We start from the raw sequence: 21300 nt of genomic DNA, 5'->3' as shown, positions 1-21300 counted from the left end.
TTTAAAAGTTTTGAGAAGTTTGAGTCACAATTGCTTCGTAACTTCATGATGACGCAACAGATTATGTAATAACATTCTCTCTCTCTCTCTCTCTCTCTCTCTCTCTCTCTCTCTCTCTCTCTCTCTCTCTCCAGTCAGTGTGATCTTTTTTTCTTTTTTCATTTTCTTTAATTTTTTCCTCTTCCATTAGACTCATTCATTTTTCCTCCTTCACCTGAGTCTGTAATAATTTTCCGAAGTTTTATATTTTTCCTCCTTCACACGACTTTGCCTTTCTCGCTTATTATTAAATCGATTCTCGCTATTCCATCATTCTTTGCTTCAAGTTATTGTTTTTTCTCTCCCTTTTCTTCAACAGCTAATGATATTCTCCATTTTTTTCCTCTCCTTCCTTCCTTTCTTCACTATTCTTCAATTCATTCTACTCCTTACATTCTTTTTCTCCCCTTTAATATCAAACCTTTCTTTCTCCCTCCATCCATCTTTTTTCCTCTCTCTTTCCTCCATTTATTCAGTATTCTTCAACTAATTCTACCACATATTTATTTTCTCTTCTATATCATCAGTTTTCTTTCTCCCTTTTTTTTCGTATTCTTTAGTTCACTTTACTAGTTCTCTTTCTACTTCCTGTATCATCAACCTTTCTTTCTCCCTCCTTCCATCTTCCTCAGTTCACTTTATTACTACTTTTCCATCTTCCCATATTGCCAGCCCTTCTCTTTCCCTCTTCTTCGTCTTCTCCTTTCATACCTCCTCTCCTTCTCCATTTTTCACAATTCTTCAGCGGCTCACTCTACTCCTTTTCCTTTTTTTTTTCCCTTTTCTCTTTTCCATCATACCAATTCTCTTTCTTTCACTCCTTCCTCTCCTCCACCTCGTTCTCCTCGTCTTTTTTTCATTTACTCACTTTTTTCCTTTTCATTCTACTGCCTCTTCATTTGCCCTTGCATTATACCAACCCTTCTCTTTCCCTCCCTCTTTCCTCTTCCTCTCATTTCTTATGACCTCTTCTTCCTCTTTCTCTAGTATTCTTCAGCAATTCTAAATACTGCTACGTTTCTTTTAATTTTTCTATAACAACTCTTTCTTTCCCCCTCTTCTACTTCCTCCACCTCTTAATCCATTTCTCCACCGTTCCTCCACCGTTTCTCCTTTCCTTCACCTCCCAGTCCAGTCTAGCGGTGGAAAGTTTGCGTTCGTCTTCAACTTATTCCGGAGCAATATGAGTGTGACGAGTCTTGCCTCCGCTCAGTAAACCACTACCGCCGCCCCCGCCTCGCCTGCGCCACCCTCTGCTTTCCCTGTTACCGTTGTGTGGCCGGCAGTGAGCGAGGGGCCAGCCAGGTAACGGGCGTGTGGAGTGCGGAGTGGTAACGCGGCCAGTGCTTACCTTACCTTAGTTGACGTTACCTTTCCTTCCTCCTTCTCTTTCCTTGGTTGATATTTTTATTTTTTGTTTTATTTTTTATTTTTCTCGAGTGTTTGCCAGGTTTTTCTGTGTTTTTTTTCTGTATTTTCGTTGTTGTTTTTTGTTCTTTTGTTATTTTCTCTCCTGTTTCATTGTGTTTTTTTTGTTTTTCTTACTTTTCTACTACTACTACTACTACTACTACTACTACTACTACTACTACTACTACTACTACTACTACATGGCCTCCTCTTCCGTCTATAACATACGAGTAAGACAAAAAAAAAAAAAAAAGAATGTACTGCAAGAATGAGTGCTTATTTTTCTTTCTTTTTCTTTTTTATTCCCTTTTTTTCCACGAGGGGACTGAGCAACTTAAGCCTTACTCGTGTGTGTGTGTGTGTGTGTGTGTGTGTGTGTGTGTGTGTGTGTGTGTGTGTGTGTGTGTGTGTAGAATGAGGAAGACACAGGCGAGTCATTTAATTAGTAGATCCAGATGCTGCGCCGCTCCTGCTGTCACGCCTGCTGCTGCTGCTGCTGCTGCTGCTGCTACAACAACAACAACACAACAACAACAACTACTACTACTACTACTACTACTACTACTACTACTACTACTACTACTACTACCAGATTTATTGGTGTTTCTTTCTTTTCTTTCTCTTCGTCTTCGTCTTTGTTTTCCTTTTTTTTTCTTCTTTTCCTCCTCCTCCTCTTCCTGCTGCTTTAAACGACTATTTCCTCAAACTACTACTACTACTACTACTACTACTACTACTACTACTACTACTACTACTACTACTACTACTACTACTACTACTACTACCACCACCACCACCACCACTACCGTTATTACCGAAACATCTGTTGTTTTACCATTATCTACAACAGAGCTTCATTATCACCTCCTCCTCCTCCTCCTCCTCCTCCTCCTCCTCCTCCTCCTCCTCCTCCTCCTCCTCCTCCTCCTCCTCCTCCTCCTCCTCCCTAATACTAAAATCTCCATCTAGCGTATAAGGAAGAGGGAGAAGGGAGGGGTGTCAGAAAGGTAAGGGGGTGGCGGAGAGCGGAAGTGTGGGAAGGTTACAGGTGCGTGTTTTACCTGGAGGAGGGAAGAGGGAGGGAGGGAAAGGGAGAGGAGAGAGGGGGGAAGGTCATTCTATGGGGAAGAAAGGAGAGCCATATGGTCCCTTTTCCCACTCACTACTTCCGCATGCGAGAGAGAGAGAGAGAGAGAGAGAGAGAGAGAGAGAGAGAGAGAGAGAGAGAGAGAGAGAGAGAGAGAGATTTTCAGACAGATATGTGGAGATTTGAAGGCAGGCAAGCAGAAAGGAAGTGCGGAGAGAGAGAGAGAGAGAGAGAGAGAGAGAGAGAGAGAGAGAGAGAGAGAGAGAGAGAGAGAGAGAGAGAGACAGAGAGAGAGAGAGAATATTGCTGGGTCTCTCACTTTAATTATAAAGTTTTCAGGAAGAAGTTCGCGAATTTGAATAGCGCTTTCTCTCTCTCTCTCTCTCTCTCTCTCTCTCTCTCTCTCTCTCTCTCTCTCTCTCTCTCTCTCTCTCTCAATCTCTCTCGCTTTCACTATTTCGTGACTACCTTTCTCTTCTTTCTCCTCCGAAAAAAAAGTTTCTCCCGGGCCACACAAACACTACTTTCCCTTCCTTTCTCTCTCTCTCTCTCTCTCTCTTTTTCTCTTTCTCTCTAAAACTTTCCCTCCGGTGGCTTCTCGCTTTCCCCAGGCAGTTTTGTAGTGGGCGGAGGGGGCGGGGCGGGGCGGGGAGGAGAGAGGGAGAGGGACGGGGCCGGAGAAAGCAAAGTGGGTGCAGTCAAGTGAGGATGCGAGAAACATTTGACGCTTGACTTGCGGAGCTGGGAATTGGGCGGTTTTTAACGTGCTACTTTTCATGTGATTGGGCTATTTTCTGCGGGAGATAAATGGTTTGGTGGTCAAGTGTTCTTGGGTCGAGTTAAGATAGATAGATAGATAGATAGATAGATAGATAGATAGATAGATAGATAGATAGATAGAGAGAGAGAGAGAGAGAGAGAGAGAGAGAGAGAGAGAGAGAGAGAGAGAGAGAGAGAGAGAGAGAGAGAGGAAATGAGAATACTGAATGCGGACATTAGCAGGATGTGGAAACCAGCAGAGAGAGAGAGAGAGAGAGAGAGAGAGAGAGAGAGAGAGAGAGAGAGAGAGAGAGAGAGAGAGAACGTAAGTGAAGGTGCAAACAAACAAGCTCAGAGAGAGAGAGAGAGAGAGAGAGAGAGAGAGAGAGAGAGAGAGAGAGAGAGAGAGAGAAAGGAGGTGGAGTCAGAATCCACATGTGCGCAGTGGGCGAGGTGGAGCGCGGGACGAAGCATGTGGAGGAGGAGGGGAGAGAGAGAGAGAGAGAGAGAGAGAGAGAGAGAGAGAGAGAGAGAGAGAGAGAGAGAGAGAGAGCTGGGGAGAAAGAGAGGGAGGGAGGAGATTAAAGCAGGAAAAAAGACGAAGAGGAGGAGTTTGTGAGAAGACTTAAGAGGAGGTGGATGATGTGGAGACCTTGGAATAGATAACAACTCGTCCACAATCACTCATCATTTACTCTTGATATTTTTTTTCTCAACACGGCAGCCTCGTAAGGGCCAACAAGTCAACTGCTGCTGCTTCTTCCTTCGCGGTAAAGATTGGTAAGATTCTTGAAGACTCGTGGCGTCAACTTTTTTACTCCAATCGAACCAATGCGACCTACTGAAGAGTAGTAGTAAGGGCGTGCTTTCATTGCTTTCAGTGCTTCAGTGGGGCGGGGGTGGATGTCTGTAGGAAAGGACGGGTGGCACACACACACACACACACACACACACACACACACACACACACAGAGCTGAGGCAACCTTACCCTTGAAGTAACCTTGGATTCATGGTTCCGGTTAGGTAATTGCCGGATTCCAAGGCCTCTAGTTGTTGAGTTCTGGTGTTGCGCTTACTGGTGTGTTGGCCCGCGAGGATGTGACGGCAGCGGCGGTAGTTGTAGGGAGACATGGGAGCACTTCAGGGCGAGTGCTGGGGATTTGGAGTGGTGTTAGAGTTCAAATAATCAGGAAAGGAGTTCTAGGAATGCGCTTGTGTGGGAACTGATGAATTCTGGTGGTGCTGGAGTGAAAAAAATTAAGGGAAAGGAGTGCTAGGGGTGAAGGGCTTGTAGTGTTTCTACAGTAAAGAGAGTAAAGAAAAGGAGTTCTAGAGTTCCATTAGCGTGGGAAATCCTGAATTTTTGCAGTGATAGAGTAAGAAGAGTAAGATAAAGAAGTTCTAGAATTGCTTTTGCTTGGGAACTAATGAGTATTAGTCGAATTAGAGTAAGAGAAAGGAGTAAGGGATGCGTCAGGATGGGAACGAAGACTCGTGGTGGTGGTGGAGTGAAAGGAGTAAGAGAAAGGAGTCTTGGGGACACGCTAGGGTGAGTAGTGAGGACTCCTGGTGGTGCTGGAGGAAAGAGTAAGAGAAAGAAGTAGGAGAGATGAATCATAGTAAGTAATGAGGGGTTCAGGCAGCGATAGAATAAAAAATAAGAGAAAGAAGTCATTGGGACGCAATAGAGTAAATAATAAGGGCTTGCAGTGGTGTTAGAGTAAAAAAGAGTAAGAAAAAGGTGCAAGAAGAGACTCTAATATATACGATGCATCTTTATGTATGTGAATGTGAAGGAAAGTGAAAATAATGATCTTTTTAGTGAGGTTAAGTGTTTGGGGATACGAGTGTGGTGAAACAAAGGAGTATCAAAGAGTAAAGGGCTTTGTAATGCGTATATGTATGTGAAGACGAAAAATAGACATATGAGGGGCATTTAAAGGTTAAGGTTTTTTTGGAATGTGAGTCCGCGTGGCCAGAGGAAGGAGAAGTGTAGAGGAGTGTCAGGCGTTCGTTCGTGTGAAGTGAATAAAGAAAAAGACGACATTTGGGGCTCCTGAAGGGGTATACGTGGGAGAGAGAGAGAGAGAGAGAGAGAGAGAGAGAGAGAGAGAGAGAGAGAGAGAGAGAGAGGTGAGGGGAACTGAGAGGAGAGGACATAGGGGTGGTGTGTGTGTGTGTGTGATTTGCATATTAGGTAAGTGATGAGAGAGAGAGAGAGAGAGAGAGAGAGAGAGAGAGAGAGAGAGAGAGAGAGAGAGAGAGAGAGAGAATTGTCTACGTGCCTCTTGGTGAAGATGGTGAAGAGGGGGGAGGAGGAAGGAAGGATGGTATGTGAGAGAGAGAGAGAGAGAGAGAGAGAGAGAGAGAGAGAGAGAGAGAGAGAGAGAGAGAGAGAGAGAGGGGCGTAAGTGGGTGGGAGTGAGTTAGCTTATCAGTGGCACGCTTTTTTTTTCTTTTCTTTTTTTTGTCATCATCACCTTTTTCTTCTTCTTCTTCTTCTTCTTCTTCTTCTTCTTCTTCTTCTTCTTCTTCTTCTTCTTCTTCTTCGTCTATGTCACTTTTCCCTTTTGTTTGTCTACTTTTTACTTTCATCTTCACATTAGCACCATTATCACCAGTTATCTTGCTTTTTATCAGTATCTTTCTCCTACCCAGATATCCCGAAGAAAGAAAGGAAGAAGGGAAATAGATAAAAAAAAAATAAATAGTGAGAGAAAAAATTATCACGTGACGGGCGCGTGTGGAGAGAGAGAGAGAGAGAGAGAGAGAGAGAGAGAGAGAGAGAGAGAGAGAGAGAGAGAGAGAGAGAGAGAGATGTACAGATAACGTATGTGTGTGTGTGTGTGTGTGTGTGTGTGTGTGTGTGGCCTCTACTGGCGTCATGCACATCCCCTTCCCCCTCCCTTCCCTCCTTCCTTCCCTCCTTCCATCCCTCTCATCCTTTCTTCCTCACCCCCTCTTCTTCCCTTCCCCCTCTCCCCTCTCCCTCCTCATCATCCCCAAGGTCAAGTATTTTGTTATGCTAGGTATTTTCTCTCTCTCTCTCTCTCTCTCTCTCTCTCTCTCTCTCTCTCTCTCTCTCTCTCTCTCTCTCTCTCTCTCTCTCTCTCTCTCTCTCTCTCTCTCTAGAGTGAGAGACCTACAATGTGTGAAACGTAGGAAGCCTCAGAATGTTTTTTTTTCTCTCTCTCTCTCTCTCTCTCTCTCTCTCTCTCTCTCTCTCTCTCTCTCTCTCTCTCTCTCTCTCTCTCTCTCGATTTGATAACCTGTCGTCATTTTTCTTTCTTTTTTTCTTTAGTTTCGTTCTTTGTCGTTTTCAAGAGTTATTATTCACCTTTGTTCCTTCTTCTTTGTTTTTCTTTTCCATCCCTTTGTTCTTTCTTTTTCCCTTCTTTCATCCTTTTCTTTCTTTTCCTCTCTCTTCCTTCTTCCTTTGTTGTTTTCTCTTAGCATTCTTTCGCTTTGTTTTCCTCATTTTCTTTCATTTTTCTCCCTTTCATTTTTCTTTGTCTTGGCGTGAAATCTCAGCTGTTATTTGCTCTCTCTCTCTCTCTCTCTCTCTCTCTCTCTCTCTCTCTCTCTCTCTCTCTCTCTCTCTCTCTCTCTCTCTCTCTCTCTCTCTCTCTCTCTCTCTCGGATGTTTAGTTTCTTCTTCATATTTTTAAAGATGAATCCAAATATTGTTCTTGAACCTGAGAGAGAGAGAGAGAGAGAGAGAGAGAGAGAGAGAGAGAGAGAGAGAGAGAGAGAGAGAGAGAGAGAGAGAGAGCAAACTGACGAACATCAAATCAAGATAGACAAACAGACAGACAGATAGCAAACTGACAGGAATAAATTTAGGGAGTTAGATGAAGCTAGACCAAGAGAGAGAGAGAGAGAGAGAGAGAGAGAGAGAGAGAGAGAGAGAGAGAGAGAGAGAGTACTACTGTGGTGTCAATGAACCTCGAGGCGAAGTAATAAAAAGTGAACTCCCCACCTTTCCCTTCCTCTTCCGTCCTTTCTCTCTCTCTCTCTCTCTCTCTCTCTCTCTCTCTCTCTCTCTCTCTCTCTCTCTCTCTCTCTCTCTCTCTCTCTCTCTTATATAGCATGATTCCTCTTAAACAGTGCGTGAATATTCTCTCTCTCTCTCTCTCTCTCTCTCTCTCTCTCTCTCTCTCTCTCTCTCTCTCTCTCTCTCTCTCTCTCTCTCTCTCGGGTGGGTGGGATTGTTGAGAAAATTAGCTCTTGCGTGGAGTACACACACACACACACACACACACACACACACACACACACACACACACACACACACACACACACACACACACACACACACCTTAGGGCATTACACTCACTCGTCCCCTTTTCATCCCCCTCTCACCTCCCTCCCCTACTTTTTCCTCCCCCTCTCCTCTTTCCTTCCCCCTCCCTCTCTCCCTCTCTCCCTCTCCTCCTCACTGTACCAGAATGTTATTGAATCTAGTTCATAACAGTGTCATGAAAAAAAAAATATTATAGATAAATTAATAGATTAATGAAACTATATTAGGAAGACAAAGATATGAATGAATAAATTAATGAAACTATACTAGAAAGATATTTTGAGTTTACAGTTGATGATATATGTAAATATGTTTGTCACGTAGCGAAGCGGGGAATAGTGAACACGATGATGAAGCAAAGGGATAGAGTAGATAGGGAGGTAATTGAATAATTCAGAAGATACAGTAGGGAAGTAAATAAGAAAAGGAAATATGAAGATGACGGAAGTGATGTATTTAAGTATGGAAGAAGAGGGGGGAAGAAACATGGTGATGAAGAGTGTAGATGAGAAAAAGTACGATAATTGTGTAAATAACGTAGAAATTTATAGATGTATAGAAGAAGAGGAGAAACACGACGATAAACCAAGGAAATAAAGTAAAATAGAAGAAGGTAGAATTGAATAACTGAGGGGATAGATGAAATGAAGAAAAATAAACATGAAAAAGAAAAAAATATATCAAATTTCGAAGCAAAGGAAAGAGAAAACACGACTACAAACCAAGAAAATACAGTAAATAGAAGAAAATAGACAAACTGAGGAGATAGATCAAATAAAACAAAACAATAAACATGAAGAACAGAAAAAATAAATAACATATCAAAGCAAGGGAATGCAAAATAAAGAAACTGAGGAGATAAGCGAAGAGGGAGAAGAAAGGAGTAAGTGGAAAGAAAGGAGAGTAAAGGGAGGAGTGAGTATAAAGACTATCATTTTTTATCTATTTTTAAACCTCTTCCCCTCCTCCCCATTCGCGAAGGTAGAGAGTGAGAGAAAAAAAAAGGAGTAAGAAAAAGCGTAAACAAAGTGGAGAGGAGATAGGTAAAGAAAGAAGCAAAGAAAATAGGTACATGAATTGGTTGTGGAGAGAGAGAGAGAGAGAGAGAGAGAGAGAGAGAGAGAGAGAGAGAGAGAGAGAGAGAGATGTGTCGAAACCTTAGTCTTTGTGAACGAAGGCGTGAGTTTGGGTGTAAATCTCTCTCTCTCTCTCTCTCTCTCTCTCTCTCTCTCTCTCTCTCTCTCTCTCTCTCTCTCTCACTCACTTGGCACCAGATACAAGGCAACGATGGATATGTCGTGTCAGTAACCCGCTGGTCCGTGGAGTGGGGAAGGTGCTGACTCGGCGGGAGGATGGCTGAGTGACTGGCTGGCTGATTGGCTGAATGAATGGCTGACAGGCTGAATGAGTGATGCAGGTTGGGTAGTGCACTCAGGAATAGGTGGCTGAGTATAAGAATGACTGACTGGCTGAGTGAGTGTGGCTGGTTGGTGCACTCGACTCAATGGTTGGTTAGCTGAGTGGCTGAATGAATGACTAAGAGGGATTGACTAGCTTATTGGCTTGTACAATGGAACAATGACTAGCTGACTGAATAGGAGAATAACTCGCCGATTGGTTAAGACACTGACTGACTGCCTAAGACATTGACTAAACTGATTTGTGGACAAAATGAAAAGAAAAAGAAGATAACTCGTGTAACAGGAGAATGCTTGAGTGGCTGATTGGCTGAATAGTGAAGCAACTGTTTTACTGGCTAACTGACTGACTCGAGGGCTGAATGAAACAATAACCAGCTTACTGAACAGGAGAACGACTGGCTAACTGGTTGACTCACTGGCTGGCTGACTCGCTGGCTGGATAGCTGTATGTCTGACTAACTGACTACGAGGGGAGGGTTGGGGGGACTTAGCTCAGGTGGTATTTGACTAAAATTCTCCGGGAAATGGTTCCGTGTGAGGCAGGAGACCGCAGACTTCCGGTGAGAGCTTTGAGAGAGAGAATAGAGGTAAGAAGAGGGGGAAGAGACACGCTAGGAAGGGGTTGCACAGTTTGGAGAAGGCCTGAAAAGTTAGGAAAGGCTCTTGGAGTACTGGGGGACGGAGTAAGAGGTTGCTCAAACTATTGGGGTTAGCTGGGGAGGGAGTAAAAATGTAAATTATAGAAGATTGGGACTTGGAAGAACAGGTTGGGAGTCTTGAGAAAGGATAAGTTGAGAAATGATCTAGAAATACTAAGGATGGACAGGAAGTTTGCTTGAGCGATTGGAGAAGCTAGGGATGAAATAAAAAGTCTAAGAAAGAATATGGAGATTTGTGAGAGCATGTGGGGAGTCTTGAAGGACTGAAAACTTGGGAAAGAATTTAGGAGCAATTGGATGGACTGACAGGTTGTTTAAGCTATTGGAAAAGCTGAGAAAAAGCAGTAAAAAAGTTAAAAGAAGAAGATAGGAACTTAGAAGTGGCATTCAGAGAGCCATAAACTTCATAAACTGCAGGAATGTTGAAACTGCAAGGGACTGGCCTCCTGAGGGGCTCCTGTACATAAAGAACCTTGTATTGGATTATGGGGTGTGGTGAAGTGTTGCCAGTAAGGAGCTCTTGGAAAATCAAGGACCATTGGCTGCAGTAGATGATTTATGACGAACAATAAAAATAGGCTCATATTAGAAGGACTGCAGATATGAGAGAAAAATAAAGTTCAGAGAGGTGGAAAATACAAATAGGAGATAATAAATAATAAGGAAAAAATTCAAAACAGGGAGAGAGAGAAAATAACTACAATAACAATGATAAAGCACATGTTAGTGGAAGAATAAAAGGAAAAAGAAAAATATTACATCAAGCAACAGGTGTGTAAAGAAAATGGGAAGTAAGTGGCGTTACTTGAGAGAGAGAGAGAGAGAGAGAGAGAGAGAGAGAGAGAGAGAGAGAGAGAGAGAGAGAGAGAGAGAGAAGTAGGCTCAGTTATCTAAGAGCATAAGAGTGAAGTGGTGATGATGGTGGTGGTTATGGAGGTGGGGGTGGAAGAGGAGGAGAAGGTGGAGAAGGTGGAAGGAGTTGTGGAGTAGGGGGGACACTATTCCAGACCTTATGTAGTCATCATGCTCCACTCCCTCCTCCTTTCCCCTCCTTTTCTCCTCCTCCTCCTCTTCCTCCCTCGTTCAAGGTCAGGCCCTCACCTCCCTCCACTTCCACCTAACCACGTCCTTCCACTTGGTACAAGATGTCTTGGGTACGAAAGTTGCCTCTAAAATGTTTTTTTCTCTCTCTCTCTCTCTCTCTCTCTCTCTCTCTCTCTCTCTCTCTCTCTCTCTCTCTCTCTCTCTCTCTCTTAATCTACCATAATTATCCTTAAACAGTGCATGAATACTCTCTCTCTCTCTCTCTCTCTCTCTCTCTCTCTCTCTCTCTCTCTCTCTCTCTCTCTCTCTCTCTCTCTCTCTTCCATGATTCTCCTTAAACAGTGCATAAACATTCTCTCTCTCTCTCTCTCTCTCTCTCTCTCTCTCTCTCTCTCTCTCTCTCTCTCTCTCTCTCTCTCTCTCTCTCTCTCTCTCTCTGTTAGTTGCTTATAGTTATATTATTTTTCAATTTCCTTTTCTGCCTCAACTTTTTTGCATTCATAAATTTTCCTTGAATGTTGTGTTCTTATTTTCTTTTCATTCTCTCTCTCTCTCTCTCTCTCTCTCTCTCTCTCTCTCTCTCTCTCTCTCTCTCTCTCTCTCTCTCTCTCTCTCTCTCTCTCTCTCTCTCTCTCACACACACACACACACACACACACACACACACACACACACACACACACACACACACACACACACACACTTTACCATATGTACGTACACAGTCTTGGTTTCTTGTGTGTGTGTGTGTGTGTGTGTGTGTGTGTTGCTAAGGATGTGATATGGTGATGTTACAGGTGATATTTTGGCCTTGAAGAGGACATTGTGTGTGTCAAGGGGCGTGGAGAGAGAGAGAGAGAGAGAGAGAGAGAGAGAGAGAGAGAGAGAGAGAGAGAGAGAGAGAGAGAGAGCTGGCTTTATTTTAGCTACGCCCTTCTCTCTCTCTCTCTCTCTCTCTCTCTCTCTCTCTCTCTCTCTCTCTCTCTCTCTCTCTTACTACGCACTCCTCTCAGTGTTTCGTTCTCTGCCCTACTTTTATTATTATTATTATTATTATCATTATTATTATTATTGTTGTTGTTGTTGTTGTTAGTACTACTACTACTACTACTACTACTGTTACTACTACTACTACTACTACTACTACTACTACTACTACTTCTACTTTACTATTATTGGCGCGGCGTATCACCTCTCATCCCTAACATTACTACCACTCTCAGCTGCAGGAGGCATTTATGAGGCATCGCAGCCGCCGCGCACGTGTTAGGCACTGCACACTCACACCATCCTCCTCTCCTCACACAATTGATCGCAGTGTCAGAAACGTGGATAGTAATGTTTGTTGCGAGTGTTGGTAATTGTGGTTGATGAGCGATGTTGGTTGTAGTGGGTGAACGGGCCTGGTGCCAGTGCGGTGCGGGTGGGAAGCGGCGACAGATGTGCGTGTGCGTGCGCCGCGTGCTGTCCGCAGATGTCCACTGGTGGGTGATTGACGAACCGGCTTGTTGTGGCGGACATAGGTGGTGTTGAGTGGCCTGCGTGACATCCTAAGCTACATATCGATTCTATATCATCGGGGCAGTGGAAGAATACACTTGTGGTGGTGTACAAATCGTGGTACAGATCCCGTGTTGGGGGAGCGCAGCTGTGTGTTCGCCAAGTGATGGAGTTATCGCTCGTCCGCCAGCCCGCTTCACCATCTGGCGCAGTGAAGAGTTGCACTGTAGTGTTTTACTCCTTATACCTTTTTTACACCCCCTATACGGCGCCTCTTAAGCTCTGGTGATATTTTATGCATCCGTATACCGTGTTCGCGTCGTGTAGGTGATGTTACGTGGAGGAGGATTCGTGCACGAGAGGCTGGTGGCGTGCGAGTGATATGTCGTGCGGATACACGTGCTGTGGTGTACTTGATTATGCTCCTCTGTGACATGTGGCATCTTTCCCTTCCTCCACCCCCTCCCTTTCCCATTTCTCCCCTCCCCCTTAATTCCCTCTCCTCACTCCTCCCTCTCCTTCCTCTCCCCCTGCCCCGTGATGACATGTGTGAGGGCTGGCAGCTGTCCTGGGGATGGGGAAGGGGGAGGAAGGGGCCGTGGGATCGTGTGTTTTCCTAGCAATTGTTCACGCCCCCTCCTCCTCCTCCTCCTCCTCCTCCTCCTCCTCCTCCTCCTCCTCCTCCTCCTCCTCCTCCTCCTCCTCCTCCTCCTCTCTCTCTCTCTCTCTCTCTCTCTCTCTCTCTCTCTCTCTCTCTCTCTCTCTCTCTCTCTCTTTCTACGACATACGAACTCGGTACCGTGAACTGGGATATTACGTTGCGCAACAGAATTCGGTTTCCACGCTGCGCAGAACAATAAGGAGTTGGAGGAGGAGGAGGAGAAAGAAGAGTGAAGTGTGTAGTGTGTGTGTGTGTGTGTGTGTGTGTGTGTGTGTGTGTGTGAAATCATTAATACGAGGGAGAGAAAAATGTGTATCGTCGATGGTATCAGATAAAAACAACAACACACACACACACACACACACACACACACACACACACACACACACACACACACACATTTGACATTTAGAAAGAAAGAAACTCCACAAAAAAAAAGTGAAGTGAGAATGAAAAAGTTGCTTGAGAGAGAGAGAGAGAGAGAGAGAGAGAGAGAGAGAGAGAGAGAGAGAGAGAGAGAGAGAGAGAGAGAAACACTACAATAATAATTCGTGCTAATGTTTTGTGGGCGGTTCACATACCTAGGTGCGGCGGTTGCAAGGTCACTGTATAAATATAGACTGACTGGAGGTACTACAAAGTGTCCAGCGGTATCTGGGGGGCATGAGAAGGGATGAAGTGTCCATGTGTCCCTACGTGCTGTCTGACACTGCTGGACGCCTCTCAGATGTGCCTGGCATCCTCCCTCTGTTGCTAGTCTGATGTGGCCTGATGTGGCGTGGCTTTGTTGTTAAAAGTTGGTTGTTGTTGGCAATGGTGATCGTGATGATGGTGTTGTACAAATGTTTGTATTATTTATGTTATTTATATGTATTTATGTATGAAATGCGTGTTTGTGCTCTCTCTCTCTCTCTCTCTCTCTCTCTCTCTCTCTCTCTCTCTCTCTCTTGCGTATGTATTCCTTGCTGTCGTTGCTTGACTGAGGTGTGAGTGTACGTAACGTGTGTGCGTGTACCGTGTGTGTGTGTGTGTGTGTGTGCTCCACTTAGCTGGGCGGGGCTGTGCCAGAGGCCATGAATGAGATCGTTGCGCCCAATACAAAAACCTGGTCGCTCAAGGTCAACCAGGTTTGCCTCGCTCCCTCCCTCCATCCCTTCCTCTTCCCTCCTTCCTTCTCCATTCCCTCCCTCCCTTCCCCTTCCCTCCGTCTCCCCCTCCCATCTGCTGCAACCGCCCAAACCTGCCTTTCAACTCTCCCTCTATCCCTTCTCTTCCATATCTCCTTTCCTCCACGCCATCTCTCTCTCTCTCTCTCTCTCTCTCTCTCTCTCTCTCTCTCTCTCTCTCTCTCTCTCTCTCTCTCTCTCTCTCTCTCTCTCTCTCTCTCTCTCTGGGGAATTCTCGATTACTCACTACGGATCACTCATGTGTTTCAGTTTGTCTCTCACCAGTACCCGGAAAAGGATGATGACACATAGAAAGTATTAGAAAGAGTATCAGGAAGGGGAGAGTGGGATAGGAGGAGGCATGAGTCAGCTAATAATAGATCCTGATGCACTTTGGTGGCGTTAAAGTGAAGGTTCTCGATGTATTTGTATGAGTTTTGATGTGATTTTGACGCGTGACTGATGTTGTTTCTCCTTGTTGCAGAATAAACACGATGACGGACGAGCTTCTGTCACTCAAGTGGAACAATCACAAGTCCACTTTCGCAGACATCCTCACAATACTCAGGGATCAGGTAATTTTTTTTTTTTCATCTTTTATTAATTATTTTTGTACATGTGTCTCAGAACCACTCCCTGTCCTCAACCCATCCTGCCCTCGCTTTCTCTCCGCGTCTCCTCTGCCCTTACTGCTCCTTGTCCTCCCCCCACACCCTGCTCCTTTTCCCCTCTCTCCTCAACCGCCACACCCCGCTCACCTCAGCCTCCACTCCTCCTTGCTGCCTGCCCGTCATGATCTGGCATAAATTTAGATTCGGGAAAATATACAACGAGAAGTTCTGAGAATAAGGTTTATATAATTCTGAGTTTGTGGAATAAATTTAGGCTCAGATAGATCCACCCACGCTTAGGAAATGTTGGAGTAGTGCTTGTTTTGCTCGTGTTTTGTGGCAGGAGTTGGTTTTCAGACATACTTAATTATCAGCTTATTGGAGGTGATTACTTAATGACAGCCCTGTTACATGTGCTCACTGATCAGTGGCCAGTTTTGTCAAGCATGATCATTTCAGTAAATTTAAAAGGATTTGAAAGTTATGTCTAAGCATGCGCTGTATCTGATCTTATGGCCGAGGTTTCATTTGTTATAATGGTAAGACCACTTAATGTTCAGTCATGTACTCACTTGTCTCCAGATATATATGTCGTAAGGCAGCCAAAGCTGTCGTCCATATATGTGGAGCTTCAGTCACTCAGGAAATAGTTTTCTTTATAGTATTGCCGGATTTTTTTGAAAAAGTTGCATTTCATTTTTTTTTCTCTCTCAAAGTGGCAGTTTGTATTGGTGGGACCATCTGCCATAATTACAGCTAGAGTAAGATCTCCAAGTGTGCTGCAACCGCAGACTCACTCGTGCTCTTCCCCACAGGAGGTATTCATTGACGTCACACTGGCGTGCGGGGGCAAGCAGTACCCTGCCCACAAGTTCGTGCTGTCAACATGCAGCGACTACTTTAAGGAAATGTTCACCAAGAACCCCTGCAAACACCCCATTGTCTTCATGAAGGATGTGTCAGCGAGGGACCTGGAGGCATTACTAGACTTTATGTACCGTGGGGAGGTCAATGTTCCTCACCACAACCTTGCTTCCCTCATCAAGACTGCTGAGGGGCTCCAGGTCAAGGGTCTAGCTGTCCCTGATGACCCAGTCCAGCTCAGAAAGGCCGAGCCCCGCAGCAGGGAGCCCAGGGAGACCCACACCCCCAGGCCGCCCCCGGAGCCCTCAGCAAGTCCCCCTCCCAAGAAGAAACGCACGAGGGAGCTGGAGCATGTCTCGGAAAGAATGACTACTCTGTATGGCAACATGTCGCCTCATCACGAACCCAACAGCCCTTATGACTTGTCCCAAAAGTCATCCTCGTCATCGGTGTCTCAGTCGGATAACCTTCACAATGACACCGCTGCCCCCAATCCCATGTCCCCAGACCAGCCGCCCAGCCACCAGCAAACTGTCCACCACCACCACCACCTTGCCAATAAGGAGAACTCACCAGATGACACTAAGAGAGTCTCCAGTACACCCCAGCCCCCTACTCCACAGCCCCTGCCCCCCAAATCCCCCCTCCCTCTTGCGCCTTCAGAGGTCAACTGCCAGGAAAAGTCCCATGAGGAGGCTGACCCCATGCCGGGCCCTTCCTGGCGACCCGTTGCAACCAAGCCAGAAGATGAAGTGGTAAGTTGAGGCATACTGTTGGCCTTAACCAGAACTGCTGTGTTCATTGTTGTGTGGAAGTTGAATCGGTGAGATAGTAACATTTAATCTAGTTTTAGCTGTCATAATGTTTAAAATACTTTATAGGATTTTTTAAAGATCTGATAGGATTGCAGGAGTAAAGGAACACTGTTATACACTCATGAAGACATGATGCAGAAGAGTAAAACACATAACATGTATCACAATCTGGGTGATATCTTATACAGGCTCGTCTCAACACATCTAGTGGTGAATGGGTTAGCAGCGGCCATCATTCTGTAGGGAAAATGTTGTCCAGGCAGTCAGTGTGTGACGTTCATTGGTCTTTCAGCCAAGTGCAGCACCAACAGTGAAAGTTCTTGTTTACAGATCAGTCAATACAAAGCTGCTGCCTGACAAGGATAAAGAAATACTCATTCAAAGAGAAATATCCTTCCTGAAGCACACACACACACACACACACACACACACACACACACACACACACACACACACACACACACACACACACACACACACACACACACACACACACACAAAAAAAAAAAAAAAAAAATTGCTGCATTCCAAAACTTAACCATCAATAATAATCTGTTTTCCTTATTCATAATTGAATGTGAGGAATCATTATGACTTGCAAGAATGTACTTCTTAAGCCAGCAGTTTATATGAAGTACTCAGAGGCAACTATCATGCAAGAATGATTTTTTTGTAGCATCTTGAATTGATGGGACTTTAACATGACTGTCACGTGAAAAGTTCCCTTAAATAGGGAGTTATAGTTTTGTGAGAGCAGTGTTGGTGAGGGGTTGTCCTGTTATCCCCAGGGTAGAAAGAGATAAGCAAGATAAGGTGAAGCATGTGTTATCACCAAGGCTCTTTAAATCTCCACATCTGTTTACACACTTGCATAACTGATTATGATTTCTATGTAAGCCACAGCAGAAATATTAACCAGTTGGAATTTCATTATGACCACATCAAGTCTTAATTAATCATAACTCCACCTCATGTATTTACATGTATTTACATCTTCACTTACTCCTCACTATTATGACAGCAAAATGTAGGAGAGACTCAGTTGTTAAACTAGATAATGATGGCCTACTCTTCATTACATTTCATTACCATTCAGATTGATATTCATGTTAATATTCATCTATGCATGTATTTCTTTTTGCTGTACTGATCGCCACTGTTTTTGTGCAGATTGTGAAGGAGGACGTCTCACTGGAGGAGGAGGATGAGGACTGGGGACATGAAAGTGGCCCTGGGAGTGACCTTGGGGACGCGAGTAGTGGGGGTGAGCATCATTGCATGGACCACCCCCACACATGCTCCAACTCTAGTCTTCCCTCCTCCCTTGATCCTGCTCTGGTGAGTAAGGTGCTGCTCTGTCAGGCAGTCACATCTAGTCTGCCCCAGCCAAGTGTGTTGGACTAAAACCTTTGCTGTGAGGGAAAAATATTTTAATCACCTTATTTTACGACATTTTACAACATTACGTTGTATTTCATTATCTTTTTCATCAGTTTTATCAGTTTCAGAATTTCCTTTAAAGTCTGATTCATTATTTTTTATATTTGTTGATGAAACAAAGGTATTTTCATGGTTATTGTTGAGTTTATTGGTCTTGTTTGTGTCTCACTGAGTGGTCGTGACAAGACTTGGCTGTGGCAGACTCTGCATGAAGAAGGAAGGCTTTGCATGATGTGCTTGGTTGTAGTTTAGTATATAGTTAGTAATGGTATTGTATTCTAATTACCTGTGCCATTTATTGTGAATTTATAGCTCAAAAAGGAAACTGATTCGGTTCTGAGGTAAAGGAATGATGCTTTAGGACACATGAAATGCTCCTTTGTTGAAGGTCACGGTCAGTAATTGAGTAACATGCCTCACTCACTGCCACTGTGTTTAGCATTCTACTTTAATCTTACATCCTCTGATCTGAAAATCTGTCAGTTAAGCTTCACAAAATTGTCAGCAAGGAGGACTAAAACTAAAGTATAACACAAAACAGTAGAAATGAATGAGGTTACTCAACTTCAGACCTTGGCTGTACCACGTGAGAGGCTGTGCTCATGCCCTCACCCCATAAAGAAAAGACCCTTAAAGTACAAGTGGAAATCTGACCCAGCAGCTGTGTATTGTAGGATAAATGTTTTCAGATTGCCGCCAGTACTGCCACCACCACCATCACCACTGTGTATTGGGTCTCTGTCTTGATAATTATAGTGTCTTTGATTCATGGTCTTCACTTTTACTTTCTCTTTATTTCTTGTAGTGTCTTAGCCAGAAATTTTTCTGTGTTTTTATATATATTTTTTCGTTAGTTTCTCAAATGCCTTTCACCAATGGACCTACAAATATTCTCTCTCTCTCTCTCTCTCTCTCTCTCTCTCTCTCTCTCTCTCTCTCTCTCTCTCTCTCTCTCTCTCTCTCTCTCTCTCTCTCTCTCTCTCTCTCTCTCTCTCTCTCTCTCTCTCTCTCTCTCTCTCTCTCTCTCTCTCTCCCAAATACTTTGTTGCAGCATATTTTGCATGTATAAACCTTAACAATCCTCTCAAACATTAAATCATATCTATATTACTCCATTCACATTCCTCTGAGATGCAGCATTGCCTCCATGTACATTTAACTTGTATTCTTGTATCTCCCTGGATTGTCTCTGTGGCTTGAATCAAGAGTGAATGACTGTGTCCTTTTCCTCCTGACACTTGCTCTGCTCACCTCACTTTCCTGCCCCTTGATTCTTTCTGCCTCGTATTTTGCGGGGAACAGAACTTTGACTGGCTGTGAAATGAGATTTTTCTTTCTTCCCTTTTCTGGTCAGTGTATTGCTCCATTGGCCCATCATTGCATGCATGCCCTCAGGTTGCAAGAGGTGAAAGAGTTGAAAATGAAGAACCTTGGTACATACTGTTGTGCAAACTTTCGAGGAGGGAAAGGAGGAGGGCTTGGGGAGAAAGTAATTTGGAGCAGATGATGAAGCAAGATTGTGAAAGGAAATGATTGGTTGATTAATTGGTTTTCATTACCACAAGAACCACATCATGTGCTGCTCAGTATGAAAGGGAAGTGTTAGGAAAGTGATGGCATAATTCTCAACCTTGTAAAAGATAAGTGTTAGTGCAGTTTTCAAGGAAAGATTGAATAATAACATAGTGTTGGCATAATTCTCAAGCTTGTAGATGGAAAGTGTTCATGCAGTTCTCAAGCTTATAAAGTATTAGGGTAATTCTCAAGGAAAGATTAAGAAGCAGCATAAAGCTCTCCACCTCACACATTTCAAAGACTTAGAGAGCTTATAAGTAGACTGGATTACAACAAAGCCTGTAGAGCTGAGTCAGATGCAGTAAAACAGAATGAGAAGATGAGTGAATGAGTTTATGAAAGTGGCATTCCAGTGAGGATGAGAGGGAATGAAACAGTTTTGTGAGGTGGACTGATTGTGTGGAAAGAATCTCTAGGGATTTAGGAGAAAATTAGGTGGTAGAAAAAGGACCTTATGAGTGCAGACGGTTGAGTGAAATGACAGGAAGAAATAGTCTGTGTCTCCATAAGTAACAATTCAGATCTCCCTAATTTTTTTCCTGATTGTTTACCCTTTCACTGTTAGTCTGTCTTTCCCATTATCATATACAAGTTTTAAAAGACATATTTTGCACTGAAGTCTCATAAAAACATACTTCTATAGCTAAACAAAAATTAAATCTACTGATATATTCTTTATTTTCTCCATGTCCTTCCAAACAATTTATCATAGTGGTGTATGTGTTAAAAAAGATGGATCATTGTAGTGAAAGGGTTAAAGAGGTGAAGGAAATTGAGATTATTGGCTGTAGAGAATATTGCTTGCTTGGAGGCACTACCTGGCTGATGGAAGGAGTTGAGCTGAGAAGTTACAGATGTGTTCATTGATGTATTTGTATATAATATTCTCTCTCTCTCTCTCTCTCTCTCTCTCTCTCTCTCTCTCTCTCTCTCTCTCTCTCTCTCTCTCTCTCTCTCTCTCTCTCTCTCTCTCTCTCTCACATTCCTCATGAAAAATGCTACAAAAAAGATAAATATGAAGGTTTTAATGCAGTTTGTTTTAGAAGTGGGTTTTGGTGTTTAAAAGATGTTTATGTATCTTATTTGCTTGTTGTACAAGTCTGTGATCTGCCTGCTGGGAAAGATATATATTTTCTGCATATATGTAAGTATTTGGACCCAAGCGAAAACCCAATCATTTTTTTTACTCAAGAACCAAGCCAGTATCCTTTGTGATTTGTGTGTGTGTATGTGTGTGTGTGTGTGGGTGTATATGTATGTGTTTCCACACCTTTATCAGCATCAGGTAACAGCTGTACTAATAAGATCTTCACTAACTAACCTGTATGCTTCCTTTGTCTTGTTGATATAGAAGAGATACTTCTTGTAATGGAAGATGATGCTGTCTTCACTGTAACATTAGAGAGTAAAACCTTTGTGCTCAATGGACCATGAGTGTGTGTGCATTGTCCTGAGAGCAGCCGTGGACAGAGCATAGTGTCATAATGCAGTGGCTCCTGATTTATTAATGCTGTACCTGCATGCTGTAACCCGATTTGTACATAGATATATTCTGACTGTTCTAATTCTGAAGTGACTCTTGGTGACCTTAGGGCTGACAACTGACTGCTGACTGGAGGTGGGGAGCTGCTGAGGGCAGCACACCAACAAGTGCTCAGGAATTAGATTAGAAAGTCTTCCAGAATTGAATGAATGATTAAGTCTAGTTAGCCTTGCATGAGGTAGAAGAAAATTTAATGTTCTCAGTTAGGTTATTCAAGTACTACATTATGTTTATAGTAATGAGTTAGAGATATTTTTAATATACCTATAAATAGTCAGGAATGTTTAAATGTGAGCTCATTATAATTATACTTGATTGGTTGTGAGTGTAGGCAAGTCACTGGCACCATCATTACAGGAGTATAAGCTGCTGCCTCAGTGTTGTGTAGTGTGTGACCCAAG

At 43.6% G+C, this 21300-nt stretch overlaps 1 protein-coding gene across 10 annotated transcripts in view; it reads left to right on the top strand.

Moving 5' to 3' along the window:
• LOC135114743 (zinc finger protein 629-like) overlaps window positions 1-21300 on the top strand; it is a 34286-nt gene that overhangs the window by 8178 nt on the left and 4808 nt on the right. For 6 of the 10 annotated variants that reach the window (XM_064030733.1, XM_064030731.1, XM_064030728.1 and 3 more), the window contains exons 2-4: window positions 14536-14626; window positions 15478-16281; window positions 17512-17679. In XM_064030733.1, coding sequence (XP_063886803.1) covers window positions 14546-14626; window positions 15478-16281; window positions 17512-17679 — 1053 coding nt within the window. In that variant the 5' untranslated portion in view covers window positions 14536-14545. Of the gene's footprint in view, window positions 1-12061; window positions 12209-13100; window positions 13120-14535; window positions 14627-15477; window positions 16282-17511; window positions 17680-21300 lie in introns of those variants that run through there. The other 4 variants (XM_064030735.1, XM_064030732.1, XM_064030737.1 and 1 more) reach the window with 3 other exon arrangements.

This window comes from Scylla paramamosain, chromosome 28 (genome assembly GCF_035594125.1).
Source record: "Scylla paramamosain isolate STU-SP2022 chromosome 28, ASM3559412v1, whole genome shotgun sequence".
NCBI lineage: Eukaryota > Metazoa > Arthropoda > Malacostraca > Decapoda > Portunidae > Scylla > Scylla paramamosain.
The sequence above is the reverse complement of the archived record's forward strand: the minus strand, read 5'-3'. Positions and strand labels throughout refer to the sequence as shown.